The sequence below is a fragment of the Pseudochaenichthys georgianus genome, chromosome 3 (assembly GCF_902827115.2).
Source record: "Pseudochaenichthys georgianus chromosome 3, fPseGeo1.2, whole genome shotgun sequence".
Lineage (NCBI taxonomy): Eukaryota > Metazoa > Chordata > Actinopteri > Perciformes > Channichthyidae > Pseudochaenichthys > Pseudochaenichthys georgianus.
In genome coordinates this window covers 3,912,913-3,940,731 of record NC_047505.1, presented here as the reverse complement: position 1 = coordinate 3,940,731, position 27,819 = coordinate 3,912,913, and the positions used below count along the sequence as shown (strand labels likewise).

Genomic DNA, 27,819 nt, shown 5'->3' with positions numbered 1-27,819 from the left:
GGTGGTTCTCCAGCCTGTGCTTGGATCCCAAGAGGCACAAGCGGCGGCTGGTGACCATACCCCCCTCAGTGAGGGGCAACCTCCGGTTTTCGGGGTCCCCGGATCACCTCCGGAGGGGGTCTCCACTGGGACGGGTGACCTCCTACATCACAGTGTTCACGGATGCATCCGGAACAGGATGGGGAGGGACCTGCCTGAAGAGGGCTATAGGTGGGCGCTGGGCTCTAACAGAGTCTCGACACAGCAACCTCCTAGAGCTACGGGCGGTAGTGTTAGTCCTCCAGCATTTCAGGCCCCTAATTCGGGGGGAACATGTAATGGTCAGGAGCGACAACAGCACCACAGTGGCTTATATCAACAAGCAGGGCGGAGTTCGATCCGCCACCTTGTTGACCACAGCGGAGGAACTGTGGTTATGGGCTTCAGAGGTGGTGTTATCTCTGAGAGCCCTCCATATCCCGGGACTGGAGAACGGGGGAGCCGACCTCATGTTGAGGGGCGGCCCCCTGCCAGGCGAATGAGTGCTTCACCCGAAGGTGGTGAAGCAGATCTGGGCCCAGTTCGGGAGAGCGGAAGTGGATCTGTTCGCCAGCCGGCGAAACAACCACTGTGCCCTGTGGTTCTCCGTGGCTCGGAGCGACGACCCACCCTTGGGGGTGGACGCGTTTGCACACGAGCCATGGCCAAGGAAGCTGCTATACGCCTTTCCACCGCTGCGTCTCATTCTCCCCCTCCTGAGGAGAGTGAGGCGAGAACGTCTGTCAGTCATCCTAGTGGCTCCGGATCGCGTTGGGGCGCCGTGGTACTCAGAGATGACACAGATGAAGGTGGGCCAGCCCTGGGCGGTGCCCCAGTTCTGGGGGGCGATGTCTCAAGAGGCAGGTGCAATCGGGGCGTTACCCACTCTCGGCCGTCCTCTCCAGGTTTGGCTCCTGAGAGGGACAGGTTGAGACAGGGTGGATTGTCTGATAGTGTTATTCAGTCTATCCAGGCACCTAGAGCTGGATCCACCACAGCCTGGTGTAAGGTGTATGCAGCAGCCATCTCGTCCTGCCATGAGGGATTTGGCGGCAGGTCAGCCTTTAGTCAACCACTGATGTCGCGGTTTTTACAGGGGGTCAGGAGGCTGCGCCCAGTAGTGCACGCCTCCACCCCACAGTGGGATCTGCCCCTAGTGCTCGAGGCTCTGGCCTCGGGGCCGTTTGAGCCTCTGGAGCTCTCCTCTCTGAAAGCATTGTCGTGGAAAACAGCTTTGCTTCTTGCCTTAACGTCAGCCAAAAGAGTGTCCGAGTTAACTGCTCTGTCGGTGCACCCGAGCTGTTTACAGATTCGGGGTGACCGGAGCGGCGCGACACTCAGACCGAACCCCTCCTTTGTGCCCAAGAGCCTAAGGAGTGCGTTCAGGTCAAGGGCTATTCAGTTAGGGGGTTTTAGGCTTCCCCCCCCATGGTGGGACCAGGGAAGCTAAACTGCACCTCCTCTGCGTTATGTAGAGCGCACGGCTGCCCTTAGACGCACCGAACAGCTGTTTGTGTGCTTCGGGGGAGGGGTGATCGGGAACGCTCTGTCCAAGAAACGCCTGGCAGGCTGGCTCTGCGAGTGCATTGCCCATGCCTACGGACAGGCAGGGAGAGCCTGCCCCACGGGGGTTCGTGCACACTCCACACGGGCTGTGGCTGCGTCAACAGCCTTATTCAACGGTGTGAGTGTGGAGTGTGGATATATGCACAGCGGCGTCTTGGTCGACGCCAGGCCCCTTCATAAGGTTTTATCTCTTGGACGTGTCGGGCTCTTTCTCCTCGTCTGTACTTGCGGGGGCAACACAGGACTGGTAGGGGGGAGGGGGGTTGTGGGTCAGTTGGCATCTGACCCCCTCCCCAGACGTAATGCGCCTTCGCTGTTCTCGGGCCTTCGGAGGGTCCCGGGAGGGGCGGGGGTGGCGCACTGGGCCCTTACAGGGCTGGAGGGCTGCTCACACTTTAGTCCACACACTCGACACGGGGTCAGTGTTTGAGTGTGAGGCAGGGGCTCTGGCGCTCTCCCTGTTATCCTTAGGGATTCAGAGAGGCAGGCGTGTAGTTAGCCCTTTCGGGGCCGAGGGGGCTCTCCCCATCCAGGGTGGGGGGGTTTTCTCCTCGGTTACAACCGAGTTAAAGGAGAGGGTGGGGCAGCAGCTGCTGACCATAATAGCCGGTCAGGGGCAGTAGGGTGGAATATTGTTGGACGACAGTTCGCGTATACATCGCGGCTCCACCCACTGTACCCATAGAGTCCAGTAGAGGGCGGAGCCTGTGAGAGATATAACGTCGGGTTACGTAGTGTAACCCTTGTTATATTAGCACAGGCGGAGCCCTCTACTCGGGGCACTGTCTGTCCTATTCCGCTCGCTGAAGAGAGGTGTAGGATGATAGTCAGGAGGCGAGGCCTCTTTTTATACGGTGTGATGCGCGCGCATTCAGGTAGGCCCGCCCAGGGCCGGCTACGTCTATAGAAGTCTCAGTGGGAGAATGCTTGTGGGGTAAGAGAGTACCCATAGAGTACAGTAGAGGGCGGAGCCTGTGCTAATATGACAAGGGTTACATTACGTAACCCGAGGTTACGTTTACGGTTACGGCCAAATATCGCGAGTGCACACAGGATGCAGGGGAAAACCTTTCCCGCCAGATCGCGGTCAAAATCAAACAATGGCAGAGTCTGGCAGAGTTCTCTTAATACATCCATGGAAGTGTCCAAGAGCAGTCAATAATGTAGCATGCCTTATTGTTCAAGCCGTGTTTGTTGTTTCACATCTTTACAACCGTGAACATTTAAAAGTAGATTGATTTTTGTCTCTGTTTACATTAGTTGGTATCATAGACTGTGGTTGGTATCCAGTTTATTGGTGGTTATACCGCCACCTTCTGCTCTGGAGTGGGAATCAGATATACCCTAATCCCTTTGTCTTGACCATACATGTTTTCATCACGTTCATCTTGGAAACATGAAATTATTACGTTGAAAATACATGTTACATTTTATTTGATGTAACAGCCAGCCAAAGTCCTTTTTTTTAGTGTATATGACAGTACCTACACCGGCCCGGAGCGGCGTTCTGGTGCTCTCCGTCAGAACTGCACCCCTGTCAGACGAGACATATACCACGTGATGACACGTTAGGCTCGTGTTGTGTTCAAGGACCCTGACCTTGGCCAGGAAAAACAGGCACTCGCTTGTTTAATTATTTTGCGGTCTAGATTTCTAAAAGAAAAATCTTTTTTGTTTGTGTTTATAAATTACCTCGAGGGCCGTACCAAATGGTCTCGCGGTCCGTATACGGCCCAGAGGCCGGAAGTTCCCCACCCCTGAGTATTAAAGATGATCTAAACTGCTCTTGTTTCTCTTTCAGGACAGATTTCTGCGTTCATAAAGACGAGCCATGTGATACTGTGGGTGAGTATCACTATGTCAGGAGCTATCTCAAACACAACTACACACACACACACACACACACACACACACACACACACACACACGCACGCACGCACGCACACACACACACACACCAATCATCCATCGACCATTAATTCTTTTGATGGTAACTTGACCAATCACAAGGAATATGGAGTTCCAAAACTGTCTATGAGAATGCTGCATTGCATTCAAACAAACACAGCTGAGTGTTACTGGTCATGAGGACTCCCCCCCCCCCCCCCCATGACAATTCACGGCTGAAAAGTTTGGGAACCCCTGCTCTATGGCACTTCCACATTATCGGTACTTCCTCTTATGTATGGTGTTGCCAACTTAATCAACCTTTACTTGCCAAAGAAACTGTGTTAAAGCTTTAAATAATCTATTAAATTAAATTTAAAAATTAAAAACACTTTTTAAGGCGGGAAACTAACCATTTAGATTACCAATATATGATTAGTGTCTAAAAAGAAAATGCATATTTGGGAATTTACGGCGATGTTTGCAGCTGTGCGGAGCTGCCTGCTTAAAAAAACTAGTTTTTATAATTTGTCTCCTTGCAGACCGTAGACAAAGGATTCCACCGCAAATTTCACCAAAGGGCATTCATTATAAATAATAAAACAAATAATTTTTGAGAGCCACCCATTTGGTCATAGCTAGCTAAATAGCTATATTTTGCTAGCAAGCTTTTTAGGTAGGGTTAGCTAGCTTGGGAGATAGATAGCTAACGTTCGCTAGTTAGATAAATAGTTAACATTTAGCTAGTTAGCTAAATAGTTAGCTAACGTTCGCTATCTAAATAGCACACTGACAGGAGGTTGAGGGTTCTTTATTTGTCATACGAACATAGCTACAGAGTAGTTATGCCGATGAAAATCTTAGGTCACAGGCTTCTCCAACAGTGCAATACAATAACACAGAAAAACAGTAAAATATAGTGCAAGTAAATATTAAAAAGTAAATACAAAAAGAAAAATAGTTAAAAAAAAGTGATGTCGTGAAATAAGAGTCTATATGCAAGCTATTGGAATGATATATTAGATAAATAATTACTAAGTAGCAGATGGGATATTATGGCTGTTTCAACAGTTCAGGTGTTTAACAGTGTTATGGCCTGTGGGATGAAACTGTCCCTGAGTCTGGTGGTTTTAGTCCGGATGCTGCGGTACCGCCTGCCAGACGACTGAACAGTTTGTGGCTGGGGGGATGGGGGTCTTTGATAATCCGGAGGGATTTCTTCCTGAGCCGCTGGGAGTAGAGGTCCTCTATGGATGGCAGCTCCGCCCTGGTGATGTTCTCTGCAGTTTTCACCATCCTCTGTAAAGCCTTACGATTGAGGGCGGTGCAGCTGCCCAACCCAGTCTCACGGCATTTCGTGTTATAGTCACGACATTTAATCTATTGATTTGTGTTCACCAACACGATTTTCTCCTTTTTTTCATTTCACACAGAACGATTTTAAAAGCAATGTATTTCTATTGGTCGTATGTTTCATGCCTGCAGCACGTCTTTTTGTCTGTTCGGGTCTTGGAAGACCGGAAGCTGTGGGGTTCATAAAAACATGCTCTTACTCAATATCAAGCCACAATTATTGTTTTTATTTTAAATCGTATAATGTCGGACTTTTTTTGCCGTCCGTGAGGAAAAGAAATGGCTCAGAGCCTCAGAATACTGAAATCTGTATTTTTTAAATCTTTTTTTCCTTCTGTTATTCTTTTCTAAATAACACACTGTTATTTACTCACCAATAACACACAATTATCATTGTTTTTATTTATTTGTTTAATTCCATAATCTCTGGCTTTTTTGGCGTCCGTCAGGAACTGAATTTCAAAATAAAAAATGACACCTCCAACATGGGACTGCCGATGGAACAGATATCTGCTGCAAATCTATTTAACTAACATAATAATTAGATAATTAATTGCAGATTAACTTCCTCTTGATCAAATAATCCATTAATCTCTGCAGCTCTAGAATATAAACGCTATGCTGGCATTAGACTGTTAAACATGGATACACATTTAGTGTTCTTTGACACGTGAAAGTGTTCATAATCACTGTGACAGTTAATTTAAGGTGCTACGTAGGAAGAGAGCGGTTGGTGATATTCTCTGACCGTTGCTCAGTGAACCATGTCAGCTCAGCCTCAGTGACCCACAGGTGTGAGGAAGCAGTTATTGTTTCTTTTTTTACCTTTTCACCCAGAGGCAGCCTGGCTGTCTAGTAGTACCTACGAGTGAATTCAGTTGGACCTCCTTCTCCACACTTGAACTTTTTCACTTATTTCGCACCAGTAAAATTCGAACAGGTTCAGCAGAAGGCGCTGTAGGCAGTCAGAGTTCCATGCAAAATAACTTTATTTTTTATCAAGTACAGAAAACAAAGTCCAAACAAACCCCAGGATCATACTGCTAAAGAAACGTTGTAATAGCATTTGATAGCTAAAGCCTTCTTGTTGCTAATTGGTTGACCTAGGTGGAGGACAATAAACCACCTCCCCTCTTCTTTATCGTTACCCTTTTTCGCATACGTTTCCGTACACGTTTCCCTGCACTACATTGACCGACACTTGATCTTTTGTCCGCTTTCCTATCGTAACTTTGCACCACATTAACTTCATGAGAATATTTGTTTAGGGTGGCCTCTTCATTTACATTTAACCTTGACACTCTTAATTCCACAGTTTGTGAGGCCTTGTTTTTTTAATCTAGTTATATGAGTCCTTTTCTACTACAGTGTATAACATTATATTTAATGCAACATATCCTAACACTTCAAGTGTACCAAGATGTTTGGACCGAGAGAGCTGATCACTCTTTCTCCTCATGCTCCATGACATAAAGTGCAGCCGCTTTCAAATGTCGCTACGCCCCCCCGGATCATTATGGGCCCCTTCATTAACATACATTGAGAAGGGGATTACGTGCAGATCAACACATCGGCTGTTAATGAGTTATAATGGTTCTCCAGCTGGTGATCATCAAAACAACTTCTTGAAGCACATTTCTGAATGTGACTTAGATCATTGTTCCGTACATTTTGCCTGCTGCTCGGGTCTCTGAGAGCAAGCGTTGATACGTATGTGCACTGACATCCCAGCCCAAACACAACTGATGACCATGGGAAGTACCAACTGCGTCGAAACATGGATATATTATTCTAGAATAGACAAAATATTTGAAAAAAATGACCATTAAAGATGGTAGTGGACCACTTCCCAGATATAATAACTGTCTCTTCTTTGTAAGACTTCAAAAGCAGTTCTCAGAGAGCACTAGTGTTAATTTCCTTGACTAAAACTATGACGAAATATGTTCGTCAACGACCTTTTTTTCCATGACGAAAACGAGACGATGACGAAACGGCACCGACGGCAGTAACAATAACTGTAACGAAATCATCATGCAATATCGTTGACGAAAACTGACGAGACGAAAATGTAGTTTACTAAATAAAAACTATGCCAAAATCTCTCTTTACTTTCGTTGAGGAGACGAATGAGGAGACGAAATAAATATAATAATATAAAATAATATAATAATATAAATATTATCAAAGATAACGTTACATTTCAGTTTTTCTCCCAGCAGTTCCATTTCCGGTGCTGCGGCAGGGCAGCAGCTGTGTGTCTGTGCTGCGCGCCGCGGTACATTTGAATTACACCGGGCAGCGGCACAATATGAACTGTCAGGAAGGCAGTTGATATACTGCATAAAGCAAACTATATACTTTATTTGATCTAAAATATTGATGTTTCTACAACACCCAGTTGTCCTTGTGTATTTTGTGAATGAAGCGCCATCTCATGGTTAAATCCTGTAATTGAACAAATGGGGAAATTGGGCAACGCCCTCTAGCAATTTGGCAACACCCCCAGCCACTCGCATCCGCTGGGCTTTTGACTGGGACACACCCATGTGAGTCCTATCTGGGGTGCTACATCTGTAATCGCGATTAATCGCAAATTAATCGCACATTTTGTATCTGTTCTAAATGTACCTTAGAGGAATATTTTTCAAGTTTTTAATACTGTTATCAACATATGAGTGGACAAATATGCTTTATGCTAATGTTTATTATCATTTGAACAATGACAAATATTCTCATGAATATTAAACACAACAACCTCTGAACATTACAAATATTCGCCTCAATTCAACCTGGAACCTCTCTCATACAATAATACAATACAAATGGTGTGTGTGTGTGTGTGTGTGTGTGTGTGTGTGTGTGTGTGTGTGTGTGTGTGTGTGTGTGTGTGTGTGTGTGTGTGTGTGTGTGTGTGTGTGTGTGTGTGTGTGTGTGTGTGTGTGTGTGTGTGTGTGTGTGTGTGTGTGTGTGTGTGTGTGTGTGTGTGTGTGTGTGTGTGTGTGTGTGTGTGCGTGCGTGCGTGATGGATCGTTGGCGCTATGTGCAACTCCAGGCATGCTCGAACGGGAGCTGCCTGGACGCTGCAATCATGTTGCACACTATCCGAGCTGAGTGTGCTGACTTTTCGTACAATGTCCCACTGTCTGCTGCCTGCATAAAGTCAAGTGCTCGGCGCAGTTGTGGCGAAATGTCGCTCCTCTGTTTTCATTTAAACGGCTCCTTCTATCCATTAGCGCAGCTAGCTAGCACCAGATGCTAACAACAACAATGCACGTAAGGTCTCTCTCTCGCTCGCTCGGGCCACACACACACACACACACACACACACACACACACACACACACACACACACACACACACACACACACACCCTCCCGGTCCTCCCAATGGCCAGTCGGTGCCTGCCGGTGAGCGTGGAAGTGTGCTCTGCCACAAGCGGGCGGCAGGAGCGGGGCTGTCAGCATCAGCTTGTAGATGGTATTTTAAACTCGATGCGCTCTGAAACTACGGGGCGGCCAAGGAAAAAAAATACACATGCGTTAATCGCGTTAAAATAATTAGTGGCGTTAATTTTTGTTTGCATTAGGGTTGGGAGGGTTACTTTGTAAATGTAATCAGTTACTGATTACTGATTACATGGCTCTGAAAGTAATCTGAATACAGTTACAGTTACGTGTCTTAAAAAAGACGTAATCAGATTACCTTGAGATTACTTTTGGATTACTTTCTTTTTCCATCACAGATGGGTATGTTTTGGTGAACAGGAGACACAAAAAGCAAAAGGAAACTGAACGTGTTTTTACTGTTTTAATGGCGTATCAAGAGCACAACTGAAACATCACATCTGAAACGATGTAACAACATAATACACTTGTTGGGGATGCAGCTTGGGATGTGAGGAGAGTGAAGGACACGGCTTAGAACGGGAGTGTCGCCTTCTGTCCTGCCAGTGTTGGCAGGACATGAATTAAAATGTCGAACTCGGACTTCATTTTAAGGACATTTCGGCCAGGGGTGTAGAGCTATATTTGTTTAAGCACCGGATTGGCAAAACAGGAGAGTGTGTGCACCAGTCTGCCTTGATCTATGTATTCATGTCTGTGACTTTCACAGTGTCTGCTGCCCAGCTGCTTTATGGAAGGAAAACCTCCTTCACTTCATGACATCTCTGCAGCGCCAGGAGGCAGCGGGAGGGTTAACTCAGCCTCTGAGAAGACGAGTGCGCCGCGCAGTGCCTTTCACGCACCGCCTTTCACGCACCGCCTTTCACGCACCGCCTTTCACGCAACGCCTTCACTGTGTATACCTTCAGAAATAATCATTAGTAAGGCTAAAGAGCGACCGCAGGCTGATGTGTTTTAACCACACACACCTATACACACACACACGCGATTTAAACGCAGACTTTTGTTCCTCCATGTTTCGTTGTTATTGTTTCACTGAGCGAGCGGACCCGCGATTTTTTTTCAAACGCTTTTTTGGTCCATCTGCGGCGGCTCTGATGATTCGAATCGGCTGTACCTACTAGTAATGAATATTACATGTTGAGAGGAAATCTTTCCACCAATAATTCCAATAAGTAATCCAAAATGTATTCACTTCAGGTTTACGAAAGTAACTGTAATTAGATTACTCGTTTTTCAAATGTAACGCGAGCTGAATACAGTTACTTGATTTTTGTATTCTGATTACGTAACGCCGTTACATGTATTCCGTTACAACCCAACCCTACGCGTTATTAACGCGTTAACTTGACAGCCCTAATATTTACACATGTTCATTTTGTACATTTCTAAAAATAAATGTTGATGGAAATACTTAGTAGCCTTTCTTCCCTGAATTATTTGCTCCTATAAAATATCATTCATATATAGCAAACCAGTGGCGGCTGGTGGAAAATATTTTGGGTGGGGCTATGGAAATAGGGACCAAACCATACTAAGGCGGTCCGGGGGGATTCTCCCCCGGAAGACATTTTTGAGAAATGACCCCTTAAATTATCACTTCTGGTGATGTTAGAGGGGGGGGGGGGACAAATTGAGGCTTAAAAATATGAGATAATCCATAATCTTCAGTGTGGTTAGCTATGAATCTTCCAAAACTGTGCAACAGTACAGTAGGCCCACACAAACTGCTTTGGGAACATTCAAATGATTTAATTCCCATTTAAAATCAGGAGACTAAATAACAGTGTGTGTGTGTGTGTGTGTGTGTGTGTGTGTGTGTGTGTGTGTGTGTGTGTGTGTGTGTGTGTGTGTGTGTGTGTGTGTGTGTGTGTGTGTGTGTGTGTGTGTGTGTGTGTGTGTGTGTGTGTGTGTGTGTGTGTGTGTGTGTGTGTGTGTGTGTCATGCTTGCCAACCCTCCTGATTTTCACGGAAGACTCCCAATTTCATTGCCCTCTCCCAAATCAGATTTACTCATGACTGTCGCTACAGGCATTGCCCTTACAACTACAATAAGCATGTAAATGTTAATCTACAGCTCCGGCGATCCACTATTACCGGAGTCTCCTGCAGACGCAGCCATCCTCGACAACTACTGTAGCGTCACCTTGGATCAGAGTCCTGCATCGGGTACCCGCGGGTACCCGACGGGTGACCCGCAAAAAAGGTGATTCGCGGGTGGTATTTTTTCAAACGCTTTTTTCCGGGTTTGGTTCTGGGTAAAACAAAGATGATGCGGGTCGGGTCGCGGGTATTGCATAATAAATATATTAAAATAATAATAAATTAGTTTAATATTTAAAATTCTCAGACCTCTCCCCCGCGGGACCGCGCATAATCATAACCTCTGCAGCGCGCATCAATCTGCTGCTGTGCCGGATCATTTGGCTCGGCTGACCAAGAAGAGCCGGCTCTTTCGGCTCCCAAACGACTCTTCAGTTTACCAGATATTATACCTTTTAATTAAATCAAATGTAGCCCTGTTTTGACTAATGATTTATATGTGTACACATATCACTTAAATTATTCAATACATCCTTTGTACTGAAGTATTCAAAAGTAAAAATTACATGTTTAATATAAATTATTTGCTGTGGCCAATTGTTTTCATTGCATTTACAGACCCGTGTATCTCTCTGATAGCACCCAATGAATGCATTGACTTGCTTGTAGAACCACGCTACACAAAACAGATAGCAACACCTATAAAAACTATTTAAAAAAGGGGGCTACTGTATCGACCTATATAAAGTATATAAATATAGTTTTTTTTCAAAATACAAAAACATCCTGCATTTTAGCCATGCCTCATTTCGCTCTTTCCAGCGCTGTTTTTAGCAGGGGGCTGATTCTGTGAGCTGCAGCTGACCACGCCCCCCTGCAGGAGAGGGGAGCGTGCTTTGAGATCAGCTGCTGGGCTGTCAGAAGAGGGGGACAAAAAGAGATCTCCGTCCTCCGTGTTTTATTCTTATAGAAGTAAGAAGAGAAGTAATGGGGCAGAAACCCTCCTTTTTACGCAGCAGTCCAGACATAGACATCAAACGGCGACACATATTCAGTGTGCAGTTCCTTTGGCATTAGGGCAGGGATATCTAGATACTTTCCAAGGTTTGACAAAACGAATTGTGCTACTTTTAAAGCAAGCAACGATGTTTTCAAATCTGTAATCAAAAAGCTCCTCAAAAACACTATCGAAGCAGTTCCTGCCGTTGTTACGTTAGTTCAAACAGTAACAACGGACTACTTTTCTTAGCGGATGCATGTCAATTTAAATCAATACATAAAACTATTTTTTAAATCAATAAAATCATTTTCTAAATCCATAAAAGCATTTAAATTAATATTGGGAGTCATGTCGTTACTTTGTTGAGAATGTGGCCATGTGTAATAAACGGGATAATGTGCAAAAACAAAACAAAAAACCGCTCCCGTCGTTCAAAGAGCTTAAAAGAGCTCGACACATCCCTACTGTGCGCGCCACATTCGAAATGGCTGAGGTGAAGCTCTCTAGCGGAGAATACAGCATCTTCAATAACACTTCCTCAAGAGCGAAATCCAATGTCTAGGAGACTTTTGGTGTCATCCTAGATGGAGAAAATAACCAACATCCCACGCTTTTTGAGACAAATATGCAACTGTGTGTGTTAATAATTGCACGTTTTCACAGCTCATATATAGGCTATGCGGGTTCGGGTCGGGTCGCGGATCTTGTGCCGACGGGTCGGGTCGGGTTGCGGAACTAATTGGCGATATGTGCGGGTAGCGGGGCGGGTTCGGTATTGCACGTCGCGGGAGCGGAGCGGGAGCGGGTCTTGAAAATCGGACCCGTGCAGGACTCTGCCTTGGATACGAGTCCAAACAACTCACAGACACACAGGCCAGGGCGCTGACAAGGCGCCCTTTGAGCATCAGATCTGACTACGCTGAATGGCTGAAATTATGTTTCGGCGGCATAGTTTACAGATAGCAACAGTCAGCTTGTGGGATGCTGCTGCTCTGGCTGAGGGCTCCTTTCTACCGCCCGGACGAGAGAGCGTCATGATACACGCTGCGGCCAGCCAGGAAACATGTGACTTATCAGTAACTTTAGACATCGTAAAACAATTTTAAACAAGATTGTATTGTAGATTATACATTTTACTGATACCAATTATATAATATTTACCTTGTTCATTAAAAATAAAAATAAATATATATTTTTTTAAATATATATATATATGACAATCAAACATGTGGGAAGAGGGGGGGCAGCGCCCCTAGCGCCCCTATGGGCCGGCCGCCACTGTAGCAAACCATGATTTGATTTTTCATCAAACACAGTAGTAGTTTATTACAGGTAAAAATAACATACTCTTCTTCCGTTCTACGCCTCAAAGGTCTATAATCGAATCTGTACATGTTATGGAGGTTCTATGGGTGTGGGGTATGTATGGTGTATATCTTGGCATATGATGTTGTGTGCTACTGTTGGTGTTTTCAGCTAGCTGGCTACATAATGTTGTAACTGTCAGCTAGGCTACCTTTCTAATTTCTTTGCAACAGACGTTTTCCACTTTGGTAGGCATCATGGCGCAGTTTCCACAAATGCATCTAAATAACAACAGTTGTAGGTACAGTTTGGTTAGTTAGCGTATAACATATACGGCTGTACCGACGCCATTGTAAAACTGATGTTCCGCTCAGAGCCGAAAAAAGAACTGTTAGACATGGGCGGAGCCTCTCTGGTGGTTGACTAATCAGAACAGAGTGGCCGAGCTGATGTAATGTAAGGGAATATTTGTATGTATTCATGTTAGTAAACTATCAAGATGCTTAAAAAGGGAAAATGATTTGGGTAAGAAAACTGTGAACTGTTTTTGGGGCCTGTGAACATTTGGTTTTGTGAGGACAAAGGAAGAGGGGGAAGGTGTGGAGTTAACATACAGTCATCTCAGATCCCTGTGATAATGAAGCTGAGCCACTGGGATTGGGGAACTTAAGATGTGAGCTGTTGATACTAATTTGGGCAGCCAATCACTGGTCTGGAAGGGAGGCGCAGATAACTCCTCCTCTGGTCAGCGAAGTATTTAGACAGGAACCCCGCTGTGTGCCTCCCTCTCTCTCCTCTCGCTGGCACAGGTAATTATGGGATCCCACAGATAAACTGTATTTAATTTGCACTGTACTTGATTGTATTGCATTGTATATTACCATTAAAATGGATTATTGTTAAACGGTTACTTGTATGCTCTGGGTTTCCTTCCTGTAAGATAACGGCTTGTGTAGGGACGCGAGGAGATTTAAGAAAGCGGACGAGTTGTCCACCAAATCTCCTAACACCAATCGGAGCACACTGGGCTCACAGGGAGGGGGGGGCAGGAGCTCCAACGAGCCGTTTAGGACAGAGACTGAATACACATACTATACAGAGATGCTGTTTGAGAAACCAATGTGAGTTTTGAACATTGAACAATATAAATCTATTCTAGTAGACCTCAACAATGGAATTGTGATCAGTAGAAATGGCCATGACATGTGACCTTTAACATTCCATAACGGAGAACACACACATTGCATGGAGTTAAAGTGATGCTGCAGCTGTCGGAGAATCTTATCCATCTGGAGATCATAGACATTTAAATTTGATTATTTTTAAATCTATCATGTCATATGTTTGGCATCTTTGGAAACTAGAAGTTTCTCAAATTGTCTTCCCTTTAATTTATTTTTTAACAATTTGTTACAGACACATAAAAAACACATGTGGAGATGCTTACATAACTGCACCTTTTGTACATCAGATATAATCATTCGTGTTCGATGGATACCACAAAAACATAAATTGAACTTGATGTTATCAATTTTCATATTGTACAAACATTAACAACACAGTGCGGATACTGTCATTCCCATCAACATGACCCTATGATACCTGAACTGTGTATTAAACTCCAGATGACACATGTACACGACGTGCAGTGAATCAAAGGAAATAATAAAGAAAGAAAATAAAAGAAAGAAATCGGAGCATTTTTTAAACCTGTTTCTTCAATGAACTATGCTGGTGGGCCGTGGCTTCAGCCAAGAAACTATTGCAATTTTTTTGCAATTAGAAGTAGAATTCTCACTAAGAAAATCTCATTTCTATCAGAAGTAGACCCAGTGCATAAAGTGTTGGATCAAAACCAGTACCTTACCTTTCATTAATACTTTTGGAATCATGGATTATGGATCCACTGGCAGTTCTTTCATAGAATCAGAAAACTAGTGTTTTGGTGTGACTATGAATAAAAATAGGACCTCTGATTGGCTCTATATCTCAGTCTTACGCACTTTACCCGTACCTAATCACAAACAGTATTATCAGCATGAACATAGCTATGAGGTAATGGAAGTGCCCGGTGCATGTGTGCAGTGAGGCGAGCTGCCCCACCCCACCCCGTAATACTCTCAACCTGCTAATCTCCCTGCGCAGTGTGTGACCCGCTCTGAGCCTCACTGCGATCACACACTCAGAAAAGTCCTGCTTCAAACCCTGCCACCCACACTCCCTGTTCATCCTTTCTCAAGCTTTTTCAGGTCGAAAAGCCCTCAAACACAACACACACACACACACACACACACACACACACACACACACACACACACACACACACACACACACACACACACACACACACACACACACACACACACACACACACACACACACACACACACACACAAAAGGCCAGGGGCAGAGGTGGGAGAAGTACTCAGATCTTGTACCTAGAAGTACCAGAGTGTAGTAATACTCTGTTGCAAGTAAAAGTCCTGCATTCAAAATGTTACTCAAGTAACGGCCCGTCTACACTACAGGCATCGACGCTACGCCCATTCATTTGAATGGGGTGACATAGAAGATTTTTAAACGAACTGCATTGTGGGGAGCATAGCATGGCTTTGCAAGCATCACGAGCATCTATCGGCATCAAAAGTTGAACAATGTTCAACTTTTGAGACTCGATGCTTGGCATCAGCCAATCAAATCCCGCGTATGCAAATCTGACAGGACAAGCGCTAGCCAATCAAACCGTGTGTATGCTGGGAGAGACTACGCAGGTCATTTCCTCATATTCAAAAAAATGGAGCGGAAGTGAATCACCCGGTGCTGTATGATCAGTCTCTGTTGTGTTCATCTACCGGGATACAAACCGGAGGAGCGAGGCATGGAGGGAGGTGGCAGAGACAGTGGATGAAACTGGTAGGTTTTCGCCTGTTTGGGGAGTTTATATCCAGTTTACTTCGTTTTAACATTGCTATTGCTTTGCATGCCGGGGGCGGGCGGGAGATTCCTGATTGGTTGTTGGTCGCGAGAAATCGCCAAGCCTCAGACACGCCCAGCTTCAAGATTTTTTAATGCCTGTAGTGTAGACGTATTGGCATCAAAATATACTGAAAGTACCAAAAGTAAAAGTAGTCATTGTGCAGATTGGTCCATTTCAGAAATATATGATATGTTTTATAATTATTAATCATTAAAGTGTTGTAAAGCTGGTAAAGGTGCAGCTAGTTAGAAGCTAGAAGTACAAAGTAGCATAAATGGAAATAATGAAGTAAAGTACAAGTACCTCAATATTGTTCTTAAAGGTCCCGTGTCATGGCCATTTCTACTGATCATATTTCCATTGTTGAGGTCTACTAGAATATATTTAAATTGTGAAATTTTCCAAAATCACATTGTTTTCTCATACAGCATCTCTGTATAGTATGTGTATTCACCAGGTATCCACTCTCTGTCCTAAACGGCTTGTTGGAGCTCATGGTCGGGACTTTTGCGAGGCTCGTTGCTGCGAGCTGCGGACAGGTTTGGTCGGCGATACATCGAAACACAGCGAAACTCATCCTGAGCACACACAAACACTCACAGCCGAAGTAAAAACAATAAGTGTGGCTTGATATTGAGTAAGAAAAAGGTTTATAACGCTGTGAGAATGGGTCTGCGGAGAGCATTTCTCCGCCATCCCAACTCGTCTATTACCAGCGTTCAGGGAGCTCTATGCAAGTCAATGGGGACTCCCTGTTAGTTAGCCAAGAGCCGCGTTCACACCGGAGTACTTTTCCCCGTACTTTTCGCGTTTAGTTCCGTTAGTACCCCTTATGTCGCGTTCACACCAAAAAGAGTACTGAGTGCCGGGAACTTTTACCCCCATTTTTAGTGCCTGCTGAGAGATGGTACTTTCCTGGGAGAAAAAAGTGTCCCAGTTCTGATTGGCTGGGCGAATTGCAAACCACGCCCCGTAAAACTCTGAAATGTTTTGGAGAGCCGCCATTTTATTATCCTCGCATTAGCATTATTAGCATTAGCATTCGCCCAGCGCACAAATGCAGAGAGACTAACTTATGGCAGTATAGTGGTTGCGGCCTGCCAGTAAACCCAAAGCAGAAGAAAACGAAGTGACGTCACCGGCTCATTTGCGTAATCTTCCCTCAGGGAACTTATTCCGGTATGAACGCAGAACGTAGAGCAGTGCTTCTCAAAGTGAGGCCTGACCAGGCTTTGGGGCTCTTTTGAGGCTGTCCGGCATCACTGTTTGATCACCAGTTGCCCCCTAACACCGGGTCAAAGCCCAGTGCTGATAACCCCCGCGCTGAGGATCCAGCTCTTTGTGTGGGGGCTTAAGCCTCAGAAGTGCTGGCTTCACTGGATCTTTGATGCTGCAAAAAATCTGAGCCGCATCTGTGACCTCACTGCGGAGCGTCACCACTCACATACCACACACTTTGTTTTATTCACATGGGCTTTATAGGGCCTGTATGCAAAGGCTTCCTTAGGACTTGCATCCAGGGTGATTTAGGAGGACTTTTAAAGCTCAGATTCCCATTCATTATAATAAAAGCTGCTAAGCACTATGTTTTATTTGCGTCTTTATTAAATGCCCATAACACACATGTGTGTTTGATATATTGTAAATTAATGCTTTAGTAAACCAAAGAACATCTAGGTGGAATAAAGTTCAGCCACTCTTAAACCAATAGATTCACAGTGGAAAATGAATCAGCATGTTATCTTTAGATCAAACTGAATAGGCCACTCTAAACTATTGTTATATAGACGTTGCAAGGGGATGTGATTGCAGATATTTAACATAAACAACTATTAAGCTAACTACTGGAGCAAACAACTTGTAATTTCCCAATGTCATTCAATAGCATAAATTAAGTGTGTGTGTGTGTGTGTGTGTGTGTGTGTGTGTGTGTGTGTGTGTGTGTGTGTGTGCGTGTGTGCGCGTGCGTGCGTGAGTGCGTGCGTGTACCTGCCTGAGTAATTCATTAGTACAAACTCTTATTCTCAGTCAGTTTCATATGATTTATTATAGTGTTGAAAGTTCAAAACATATAAGCACTTTGGCAAGTTACGGCATAAGTTATAGAATGCGGAATAAGCGACTTTATTTACATGATCTGCGTATCTCAGTCACAACCGCTTGTTTCCAGGAACGGCCGGATGGTGCTTCACGTTAAAGGTATTGTGGGACAGCATGTTCTCCTCTCCCTTTATGAAGGAAGGTCCAGTGTCTCCTAAGCTGTAGGAGGTTATAAAGGAAGTTTCAAAGCTCCTTTTCTATCATCCAGAGCACCTCCTCTTTTTGCGGCCCTCAGATTAATTTATAAACAAAGTAATTAATTAAAATAAATATATTTTTAATTTCTTTACTTGCAGTTCTGATACCGTCCACTAGAATCCTAGTTAGGTCGCGAGCTGTGTACATGATTTCGTTGATTACGCAAAATAATCTGTTTGTGTGTATTGTGTTTGTTTCCCGGGGAAACCTCACAAGAAACAGCGGCTGTTGTTATGCCTGCTGTGACGTTAAGTTACCGCTTGTAATTGTGCCGTTAAAAGCTTAAAGGTTGTATTTATCATCTGAATTTGGCGAAAACAAGTTTAATATTCTAAAAACCAAGACTTTGTTTATTTGAAATCAGATGAAAACAAACTGTCACAGATGCCTTTCATTCATAATGTCAGCGGGAGGGAGGGGGAGCGGTGCTGAGGAACAGCAGAGTGCGGGTTGACGGGTGTCTGTGTGGACACTCCCCTTGTTGTGCGTCAGCAGAGAGAGGCTGCAAGTGTCTTAGGTTCCAGTTAGACAGCTAATGTCTGGGTTAGAGTTCATGACTTCATGTTTATCTAATGGTTCATCTCAATGCACACACATTTTCCGTGCTTTCCAATAGTTTAAAATAGTTTTATTCCACTGTTAAATAACCTGTTCAATACAAACATGCCACTTGTAAAAATGAAATAACATTTCTGTGAACAGATATTTGCTAAGTGAACTTATTAGAGGATGTTCCCTGAAAGATGTCAGTCTTAGTATATTTGTTAATAATTACATAGAATACATGGAATTTCTGTGTGTGTGTGTGTGTGTGTGTGTGTGTGTGTGTGTGTGTGTGTGTGTGTGTGTGTGTGTGTGTGTGTGTGTGTGTGTGTGTGTGTGTGTGTGTGTGTGTGTGTGTGTGTGTGTGTGTGTGTGTGTGTGTGTTCCAAGTGAATCTGTGGTCCCCACCACCATTCAAGTTGCCCATCCCTGATCTAGAGTCCGATCAGCTCTCATCATGGCTGCCACCTCATCATCATTTCCCTTCATAAGGAATTCCTAAGCAAAATTGACAATTCGACGGCAACCCCTGTCTTTTTTCTCATAGTGCTATGTTTGTCTGAACCTGCTTTCAAAGTGGTTTTGCCAAAATGTTGGCCTTGGCTAACTCCACTCTGTGTTTCCATGTACAGAAGGATGCTGTTCTGTTTTCAGATTGGGAACCTTTGGAATGTTTGATGATGTCAGATGTAGATGAATGAGCCTAGTGTCTGGTCTGTTGTCAGAGTTAAGGTAGCTCACTAGCTCGCAAGGCCAGGTTTGCATCTTGTCAAACTGCTATTACCATTGTTAAACGTATTGTTCTTAGCTTGTCTAACCTAGCTTTTAAGTCACAATAAGTTTGTTCCGAACATGGCTAAAAGTTACATTAAGAAAAGGGTCACTTCACCACCCCTCCATCCAGGGCCGTATCCACCATTGAGGTAATTTTTTCCGAGCTGTGTATATAACAGAACTTCTGAAATAATTGCACTAAATGGGGTATTTTGTAGAACTTCCATTTACTGCCGATGGGGGCGCTGCATAACTACGTAGCCTCGATTATAGCAAACAGAAGAAGATGACATGTATCGTATTAACAAACCACCGCAGCCCGGACTTGTATCGGAGCAGCGGAGGAGTGATGAGGTATCTAGAGATCTGAGTCCAGCGGGCTGCTTGTGTTTCTGTTCATCAGGATATCATATTTCATATTTGTTTTTAACATATGTAACATTAAGCTGTCTGTGGCTCTTTCCTGCTGTAATGATGCAAATGTCCCCTCTGTGGGACTAATACAGGTATTCTGATTCTGATATGACCAGCAGATCCGGTGTGAACGCACTACGTTAGTCAGTGGACGTCCGATATTGCAGCTATAGGCTATACTTTGGTTTAAATTGCGTGAATAAACTAGCTAGAGAGCTAAAGTTAATTACATTCATCCAATGTCAGAAGGATTACCTTTTAACAAACATTGTAATGCTTTTCTTTCATTTCAATTTGAGTAAAACATTGAAGATATAACATTGTATTGTTTTCTTTTTACACGGACTCAGATATAATGAAAAGACTACGTCAGTCGATGCTCAGCTTTGGTAAGAGAGAGACAGGACAGAGAGAGAGAGAGAGATATGGAAGGCAGGGAGGAACTATCTATCCATCTATCTATATATCTATCTATAACAATAGTCTTCATTTACAATAAAGACAATAGGCATACTTTTAAACAACATCTATTGCAGTTTTGATGTCACAACATACAATTGTATAAAACACATTTTGCTTACATCTTTGTTCTCTTTTGAGAATCAAACAAAAAACATTTAAATAAAAAAAAAGAATGCAAACAAACAAGTGAAATGAACTAAATTGCTGAATTGCTTTTAATTCACTGGCAGGAGCGACAAGTGAGGAGGAGACAAGTGAGGAGGAGCAAACAGTGAACAAGGAGGGAGAGATTGAACAAAGAGAAAGAGTAGAGGACAGAGAGACTAAAGAAGATGGAAGAGAGGCTGCAGGTTATGGAAAGGAGAGAGACATGGAAAATGAATGTTGACAATGTGTTGTGATCATGTTAGCCTCTTCTGCATGTCCAGATCATTAAGAGTAACAATTAACTGATTCTTATGCATCACACTTTCAAAATAATGTATGCTGCAGCCCACTGACATGGTTTGAAATCAATATATTATCCAATGTGTGACCCCCCACAGGACTTAAAAAGCACCTAACTAGATCATGAAAATCCCAAAAATGCCTCGTCACCGAGAGACGCTGGAATATTTATAAAATATTCCGGCTCGGAGCACAGATGGCGGCAGCGGCGAATAATCTGGGTGTGCTGGGCGTGTCGCTGATTGCTCCTCAGCAGGACGCCCCCGCCTCTCCATCTCAGGATCGGAGTGATTATTTGGAACGCAGCATCGGGCAGATGAATAATCTGAGTCATGGCGTGGCCGCCGCAGCTGGCCGTGTAATGTTCCTGGCCACAGTGGGATCACGCCACGTCTGGTTGGGACTCACAGCTCTTTCCGTGATGATCTCCTAGGGGCCCCCATATCCGGAGGGGCTCTTCGGATCGATCTTATCGGTCACACAGCGTTTCAGACGCTTGGAGGAAGAAAAGTCGCAGTTTAGCCGTATGCTGCCGCTGGCTCTTCCTCAAAGGGGAGAGCGCGGCGTCACGGTGAGAAGGAGAGAAAGGCGCCGGTTTGGAGCATCCATGGCTCTCGCTGCTCCTTCTACCTCCTCGGCTGGTCCTGCGGAACCGGCTCAATACCGGCACCCGCGGGGACAGGCTACGCAATCCCGACAGGCCTCTGCTCCGCGCCAACAGAGAGCTTCGGGGTGGGGTGGGCCGTCCTCCCAGAAATGACGGGCTGTGGGAGGAAGCGTCCCGGCGGCGAGAGCTGTGTGCCTCCCAAGACGCGAGGGCGAGTTCTTCCGCCTCCTCCCACTGTAAAGTCATGAAAAGTGATGTGTGTGATGAATGCATTGAATAAAAACAATTGCATTTATCCCACAGTAAGAGTCATCTCCCTCCACAATTCCACATTTCCCCATAATGTCTTGTTGAATTCGGCAAGATCCGTTTCATACGATGTTAACTGGGCACCCATTATGAGACACGGCTCCCCACTCGCCGCCCCCGTTGGAATTCCAGTAAAGGAGGCAGCCGGTGGGCGCGCGCATGTGAGTGTGATAAACCGCAGGAAGTGCTGTCAAAGCAGGGACATTATGGCCGCCGTGTTGTTGTCAGAAAACACACCTAGCCTAGTGTGATAGCTTCGATTAATGCATTTCACCGTCAATGTGGCCACGGCATTATGACGGAGCGTGCGGCCCCGCGAGAGCTGGCTGCGGTGCGTTCTAGGACCTCAGTAGAAAATCGGCCCTTTCTATGTCAGTCCCCCATGGGCCAAACTTCCTTTTATGGAAGGTTTGGTGGTTTGGTGGTTTTTATGTGGAATGGAAGATCAGCTGTATACTGATAGAGTGGACTGACGGGACACTGAGACTGGGTTACTCACTCCAGTTCTGCAGCGTCCTCCATTCAGGGGCATAAGAGAGGCAAATCTATCATCCCAGGAGGAGATACTTCCCTTTCAACAGAGATTCAGGCCCTGTTGCAAAAACAAGCTGTGTCTGTTGTGCACTCTCAGGACAGAGACAAGGGTACTCCATGTACTTCCTGGTTTCCAAGAAGACAGGAGAATTCAGACCCATTATGGATCTTCGCATCTTGAATCAGCACATTGTCTGCAAAAAGTTCCATATGTTAACCATAAAACAATTACTGGCACTGGTGCAGCCGGAAGATTAGTTCACAAACCATCGACCTGAGACGCTTACTTTCATGTCAAAATTGCTCCAAAGCACAGAAAGTATTTGCGTTTTGCCTTCCAGGGGATAGCCTACGAGTACAACAGACTACCGTTCGGCTATACCCTATCCCCACGCACGTTCAGAAAATGTGTGGCCACAGCGCTCCAGCCGCTTCGCAACCATGGCATGAGGGGGTTTATTTTATCTCAATGACCTCATAGTCATGGCCAGGTCCAGGGAATGGGCATTGTTCCACACAGCCCAATTGATCCTACACCTAACCAAGTTGGGATTTGCGGTCAATTGGAAGAAGAGCAGTCCCATACCTCACCAGCAGGTGGATTATCTGGGGATTTTGCTCAATGCAGCCCCCATCGAGAGCGAGGTGTACACCCCATCGAGAAGGAGGGCACTCTGTCAGAGGACAGACAGACGTGGTGCGAGGAAGGGAGTCTAGAGCCTCTGTCCGGTACATTAGGCTCTATTCTATCCTAGCTATAGCTACTGGTGGACAAGGGGCTTGCTCATGCCATAGTCAAGGTGTATGCAGCAGCCATCTCATCCTGTCATGCGGGATTTGGCGGCAGACCAGTCTTTAGCCAACCGCTTATGAAGCGTTTTCTGCAGGGGATCAGGAAACAGCGCCCAGTGGTGCATGTCTCCACCCCTCAATGGGAACTGCCATCGGTGCTCAAGGCTTTGGTTACAGAACCGTTTGAGCCTCTGGAGCTCTCCTCCCTGTAGGCACTATCATTGAGAGAGAAATAAGCAAAAATAAACAGTTTTGCTGCTTGCTTTGACTTCTGCCAAGAGTCTGTATGTGAACTGATCACTCTATCGGTGCACCCGAGTTGCCTTCTGGTTCGTGGTGACCGTAGCAGGGTGACACTCAGACCGAACCCCTCCTCTGTTCCCAAGAAACTAAGGAGTTCTTCGAGGGCTTTAGTCGTCCACCTATGCACGGCGGCGTCTTGGTCTACGCCGGGCCCGTTCATAAGGTAAGTATCTCTTAGACATGTCTGGCTCCTTTTTCATCGTTGGTGCTTGCTGGGGCAACACAGGACTGGTGAAAGGAGCAGGGCTGTGGGTCAGTAAGCTGTATCTGACCCCCTTGGACATAATGCTATGACGACCCCTGCTTTGCTATCTCCTGTTGTGTGTGTGTGTGTGGCCCTTTAATGTTCTTCCGTTGTCTGTCAGCATTGATTGAGGACACCTGGCTGCTGGTACCGGAGGGTTAAAAGGCCTGAGCCAGACTCTCGATGACTCTCTCCGCGGAGCACCGGTTTTGGGAGAGCAGCCTTTTCGTTTATGCTTTTGCCTTGCCTTTATGTTAGTTTTGTTTAACGTTGGGTTGTGGTTAATACATATCTTTTCATATATCTTGTCCTTTCCACGCTTTTGTTATGGCCAAGAGCCCGGTCATGACAATGCACTTATGTTGTCCCATGCTCCTTAGGGACCTGGGAAACGTAAGCCCCATACAGGGCTGGAGGACTCTCCCCACTAGGGTCCGTGCACACACTACACGAGGTAAGCGTGTGAGTGTGGAGGACATAGTACACTTACGTTTTCCCCATGCTCCTTAGGGACCTGGGAAACGTGGTGCACAGTGTGTAGTCACTTGCGCTGACACCTGCAGGGTGGAGCTATGGGCTTATTCAGACCAATTAGGCTCTACCCAGCCAAGTAAGCTGCAGCCCCGACTTCTCCACGGTCTCAACCGGGTGATAGGAAGTTGGGGTGCGGTGGCTGTTAGCCAAAGGCCGGTCAGTGGCAGTGTGGTAGGTCGATGTTTTGGGACGACATGGCGTTTATCCATCGGGGCTCCACCCACTGTACCCATAGAGTCCAGTAGAGGACGGAGCCTGTGTGAGATAGAATGGTTGGCATTGTTACCCTAGTTCTATAAGCACAGGCGGAGCCCTCTCCCTAGGGGCCCTGTCTTTCCTATGCTGCTCGCTGAAGAGGGTGTAGGATGACAGTCAGGAGGCGTAGCAGCCTTATATACTGTGTGCCTGTGCGCCCATTCAGGTAGGCTCGCTCTGATTGGCCGGCGACGTTTATACAACTTCAGTGTGTGAACGCTTGCGTATCATTGAGGAGAGTAGTACCCATAGAGTCCAGTAGAGGGTTCCGTCTGTGCTTATATACCTAGGGTTACAATACGTAACCGTTTCACGCCTGTGAACAACTAAAAAGGGTCTTCACTTCTGACCTCACTACATAGGAGATAGACGCCAGTAGCTCAGAAAACTAACGAAGACAAATGGATCTTTGGCCACTACTGGAGAAACTCTTTTAGCTAACTCTCAGCTTCTTATTTGCAGTCACTGGAGCTTTATAATGACCCACACTGACAGATTTGTGACAAACCGGGAACGTCGATTAAATTGAACCTAAAGTCTATATCATCTCCACTCTGAGGTTTATCTAAGAGGCGAACATCCAGCTGATCCTCTGTTTCTTCCGACCAGCTCTTATCGAACTGAACCTGAATCCTGAAGCTTCATTCATTTCACCAGACAGTGAAGTGATACGTGTGTTTGCTGGGTTGGCTGAGTAGACTCTGTTCTTCTCTGCCTGTCATCTGTTTTTTATTTATTATTTGTTTCATTTTCATGACAGTCTTAATCTAAATGAGGTTTCGCGAGGCGCCATAGACCGAGAGAAAGTGTGTGTGTGTGTGTGTGTGTGTGTGTGTGTGTGTGTGTGTGTGTGTGTGTGTGTGTGTGTGTGTGTGTGTGTGTGTGTGTGTGTGTGTGTGTGTGTGTGTGTGTGTGTGTGTGTGTGTGTGTGTGTGTGTGTGTGTGTGTGTTTGTGTGCACGCGTGTCTGTGTGCACGCGTGTCTGTGTCAAGTGCCTAGTTGAAAGGTTGATTGAATATTTTTGGAACTTCTTTACTCAGATCCTCCGCTTCTAAGGTTGCGTTCACACCAGCCTTGTATAGTCCGGTTGAATCGAACCCTGGAGATTTTAACCCCTTGGTGCGGTTTGTTTGTGTCCACCGAAACATAGGAAGCGTAGTATTTACGTGTCTGATTATATCAATCAATCAATGTTTATTCATATAGCCCAATATCACAAATGTTACATTTGTCTCAGTGGACTTCACAGTTTGTACAAAATATCAGTATGACAATACGACACCCTCTGTCCTTAGACCCTCACATCGTACAAGGAACAACTTCCGGAGAAAACGAGAGTTTTAAAGGGATTATTTATTTATTATAGGAATAAATTATTATTATTATATAATCCCATGCGCCATCCACTAGAGTCTGTTGATATGCTCTCCAGATTAACAGCAGCATGAAAATAACCTGCCGATGCTCCATGGAGGAGGCTACAGTAGAAATTGCCGGGATTTGCGTTTTTACCCGCTTAATGTCTGACCAATTGTTGAACAGTATTTCAATACACATTACTTTTGTTTACAGTTTATAGTCCGTTTGAGGTTTGCCTGAGATGCGACTCGCGTTTGCGATACAAAGGAACTTCATAGGACACTTAACTCTGATTGGTTAACTCCTGCTTTTGCTTCTACAACTTTCTGATCCCAGTGGTGGAGATTATTGACCAGAACATGAGTAAGCTGAATGCAACTCCATTTTAGGAGTTTTTCCATAGCCCATTGAAACTCCATACAATACAGTGAAGGGAACAGTTACTGGGTCATAATCCAAGCGTCTGTTAATCAGAAGTGAATAGAGACACCTTTTACCCAGTTTGTTATTTGAAATCACCAATTAGAAAGTGTTATTTATTAAACTCACTGTTTTGTCATGTTGCTGTGTTACAGGTATTGCGTATCTGGGCGGTGTCTGCAGTACCAAGAGGAAGTGTGTGTTAGCTGAGGACAATGGACTCAACCTGGCCTTCACCATAGCTCACGAGCTGGGACACAAGTAGGTTTCACTCTCCTGCATGTCATGATGTCATACTGATACTCTCATGTCCATGTTGCCATTGTGAGAATGTTGGGAGAGTGTGCTCATGGTGGACCGGTCCAGAGTACAGACTGGAGTCTAAATCCCTTCCATGTTGATAAGGAACTAAATAGTCAGGTTCACTATATACTTTTGTGGGATTTTTGTGGGGATTTGCAATACTATACATTTTTGGAAAGCATATTGTATAAGGATTCAGAAAATCCATGTTTCCATTTGCCCAGGTGTTTATATGGCGGCCATTTTGGAATTTCCAAAATGGCCACCGTAAAATGTAGGTTTTGTAATATCTTGACTTCTAAATAAGCTAGAACATTGATTTTAACTGCTAAACCCACATTTTCAGGATCAATGAATCCAATGGTGCCAACAATAATGAGGTAGAACTCACTAAATTGCATGTTAACATAACTTTTATTGAGGACTTAACAGATAATTGACAATAACTGATTAAACTGAGTTTAAAATTGTGAACTTCAGTATCATCATGACATGCACATTTTGTGTCCACAGAAAATAAGCAACCTTCTTAATTAGACATCTAAATGTATACACATCTATGCATCATCAACACTTTCATCCATCACGGCATGGGAATCATCGTCGTTCTGGCACTGGCTACTGCAATGACACATATCAGTACAGGCTAAGTCATTAGCTCTGCACGAACATCTTCCAGAAGAACAATTAGATTTACATCTGCATTGGACCATCTCAATGATGGCCTTTGGGGCTGGGAGGACCTCTGTGGTTGTTGGTTTCATGCCATCCGAGTCTCTGAAGTACCCATTGTGCAGGGGGTCCAGCTGCGGATCCTGAAGAGCAATGGCTGCCTGTGCCCATACCCTGGTTTGGACATGGACCCTCAGACATGGGTCTGGTTGCACTCTTCAGAGAATCTGTCCTGTATGTGTCAAACACAAGGATGATTTCATCATAGTCTCTTGTTAGTGACATCAGTCTGTCATTGAAGCAGCCACTCAGATCCTTGACTGTCACTACAGTGGCTGGTTTTTTGCTCAGCCTCTGCACAAGCACCATGCCGTCCACCAGTGCTATCTTTCGACTTGGCTGATCAGTAGATGTGGTGTCTATGAATCCTGTATCCATTGCATCTTGGTGGGTAGTACTTCCAGTTTGAGGCAGCTGATGGTCTTCATGGGGCACATCTTCTCTTGTCAGCTTCTCAAGGAGACTGATTAACTTGGACTTGTCATGGCATGGCAGGATTGTTCCATTAGAAGCAAACAGTGCCCTTGGTGTTAGAGTAAATTCATAGTTTCCTATGGCCTCTTTCTGGTTTATGTCTCGGTTTAACCTGGCAAGTACCATCAGCCTTGCAAACAGGTCCTTGGTCTCCTTCAGATCTACAGTATTGTCTCTGAGTTTCACTGTAATCTTCTTGTTCCCAGACAGGAACATCTTATTGTTCACTTTCTTCACAGGGGCCCAGAGGCTGACATCTCCATTGATCCGCTTTGACACGTAGTCTTCATACAACTTCTGGCCAGTGACATCAGCATTCAAGATCTGTGGTACATACTCATCTGGTATGTAGGCAAGTGTGATTACATTGTACAGTGTGTCACCTTCAGTGGTAAAGGGGTTTCCATGACTGAGTATGACTGCCTTGATCTTGTCGATTGTACCATGTGCCCTCTTGAC

At 45.0% G+C, this 27,819-nt stretch overlaps 1 protein-coding gene across 1 annotated transcript in view; it reads left to right on the top strand.

The window, feature by feature from the left end:
- The window catches only part of adamts17 (ADAM metallopeptidase with thrombospondin type 1 motif, 17), a 219,443-nt gene that overhangs the window by 108,589 nt on the left and 83,035 nt on the right, over positions 1-27,819 (top strand). The window contains exons 7-8 of the mRNA XM_034079817.2: positions 3,386-3,429; positions 26,007-26,112. Coding sequence (XP_033935708.1) covers positions 3,386-3,429; positions 26,007-26,112 — 150 coding nt within the window. The remainder of the gene's footprint in view (positions 1-3,385; positions 3,430-26,006; positions 26,113-27,819) is intronic.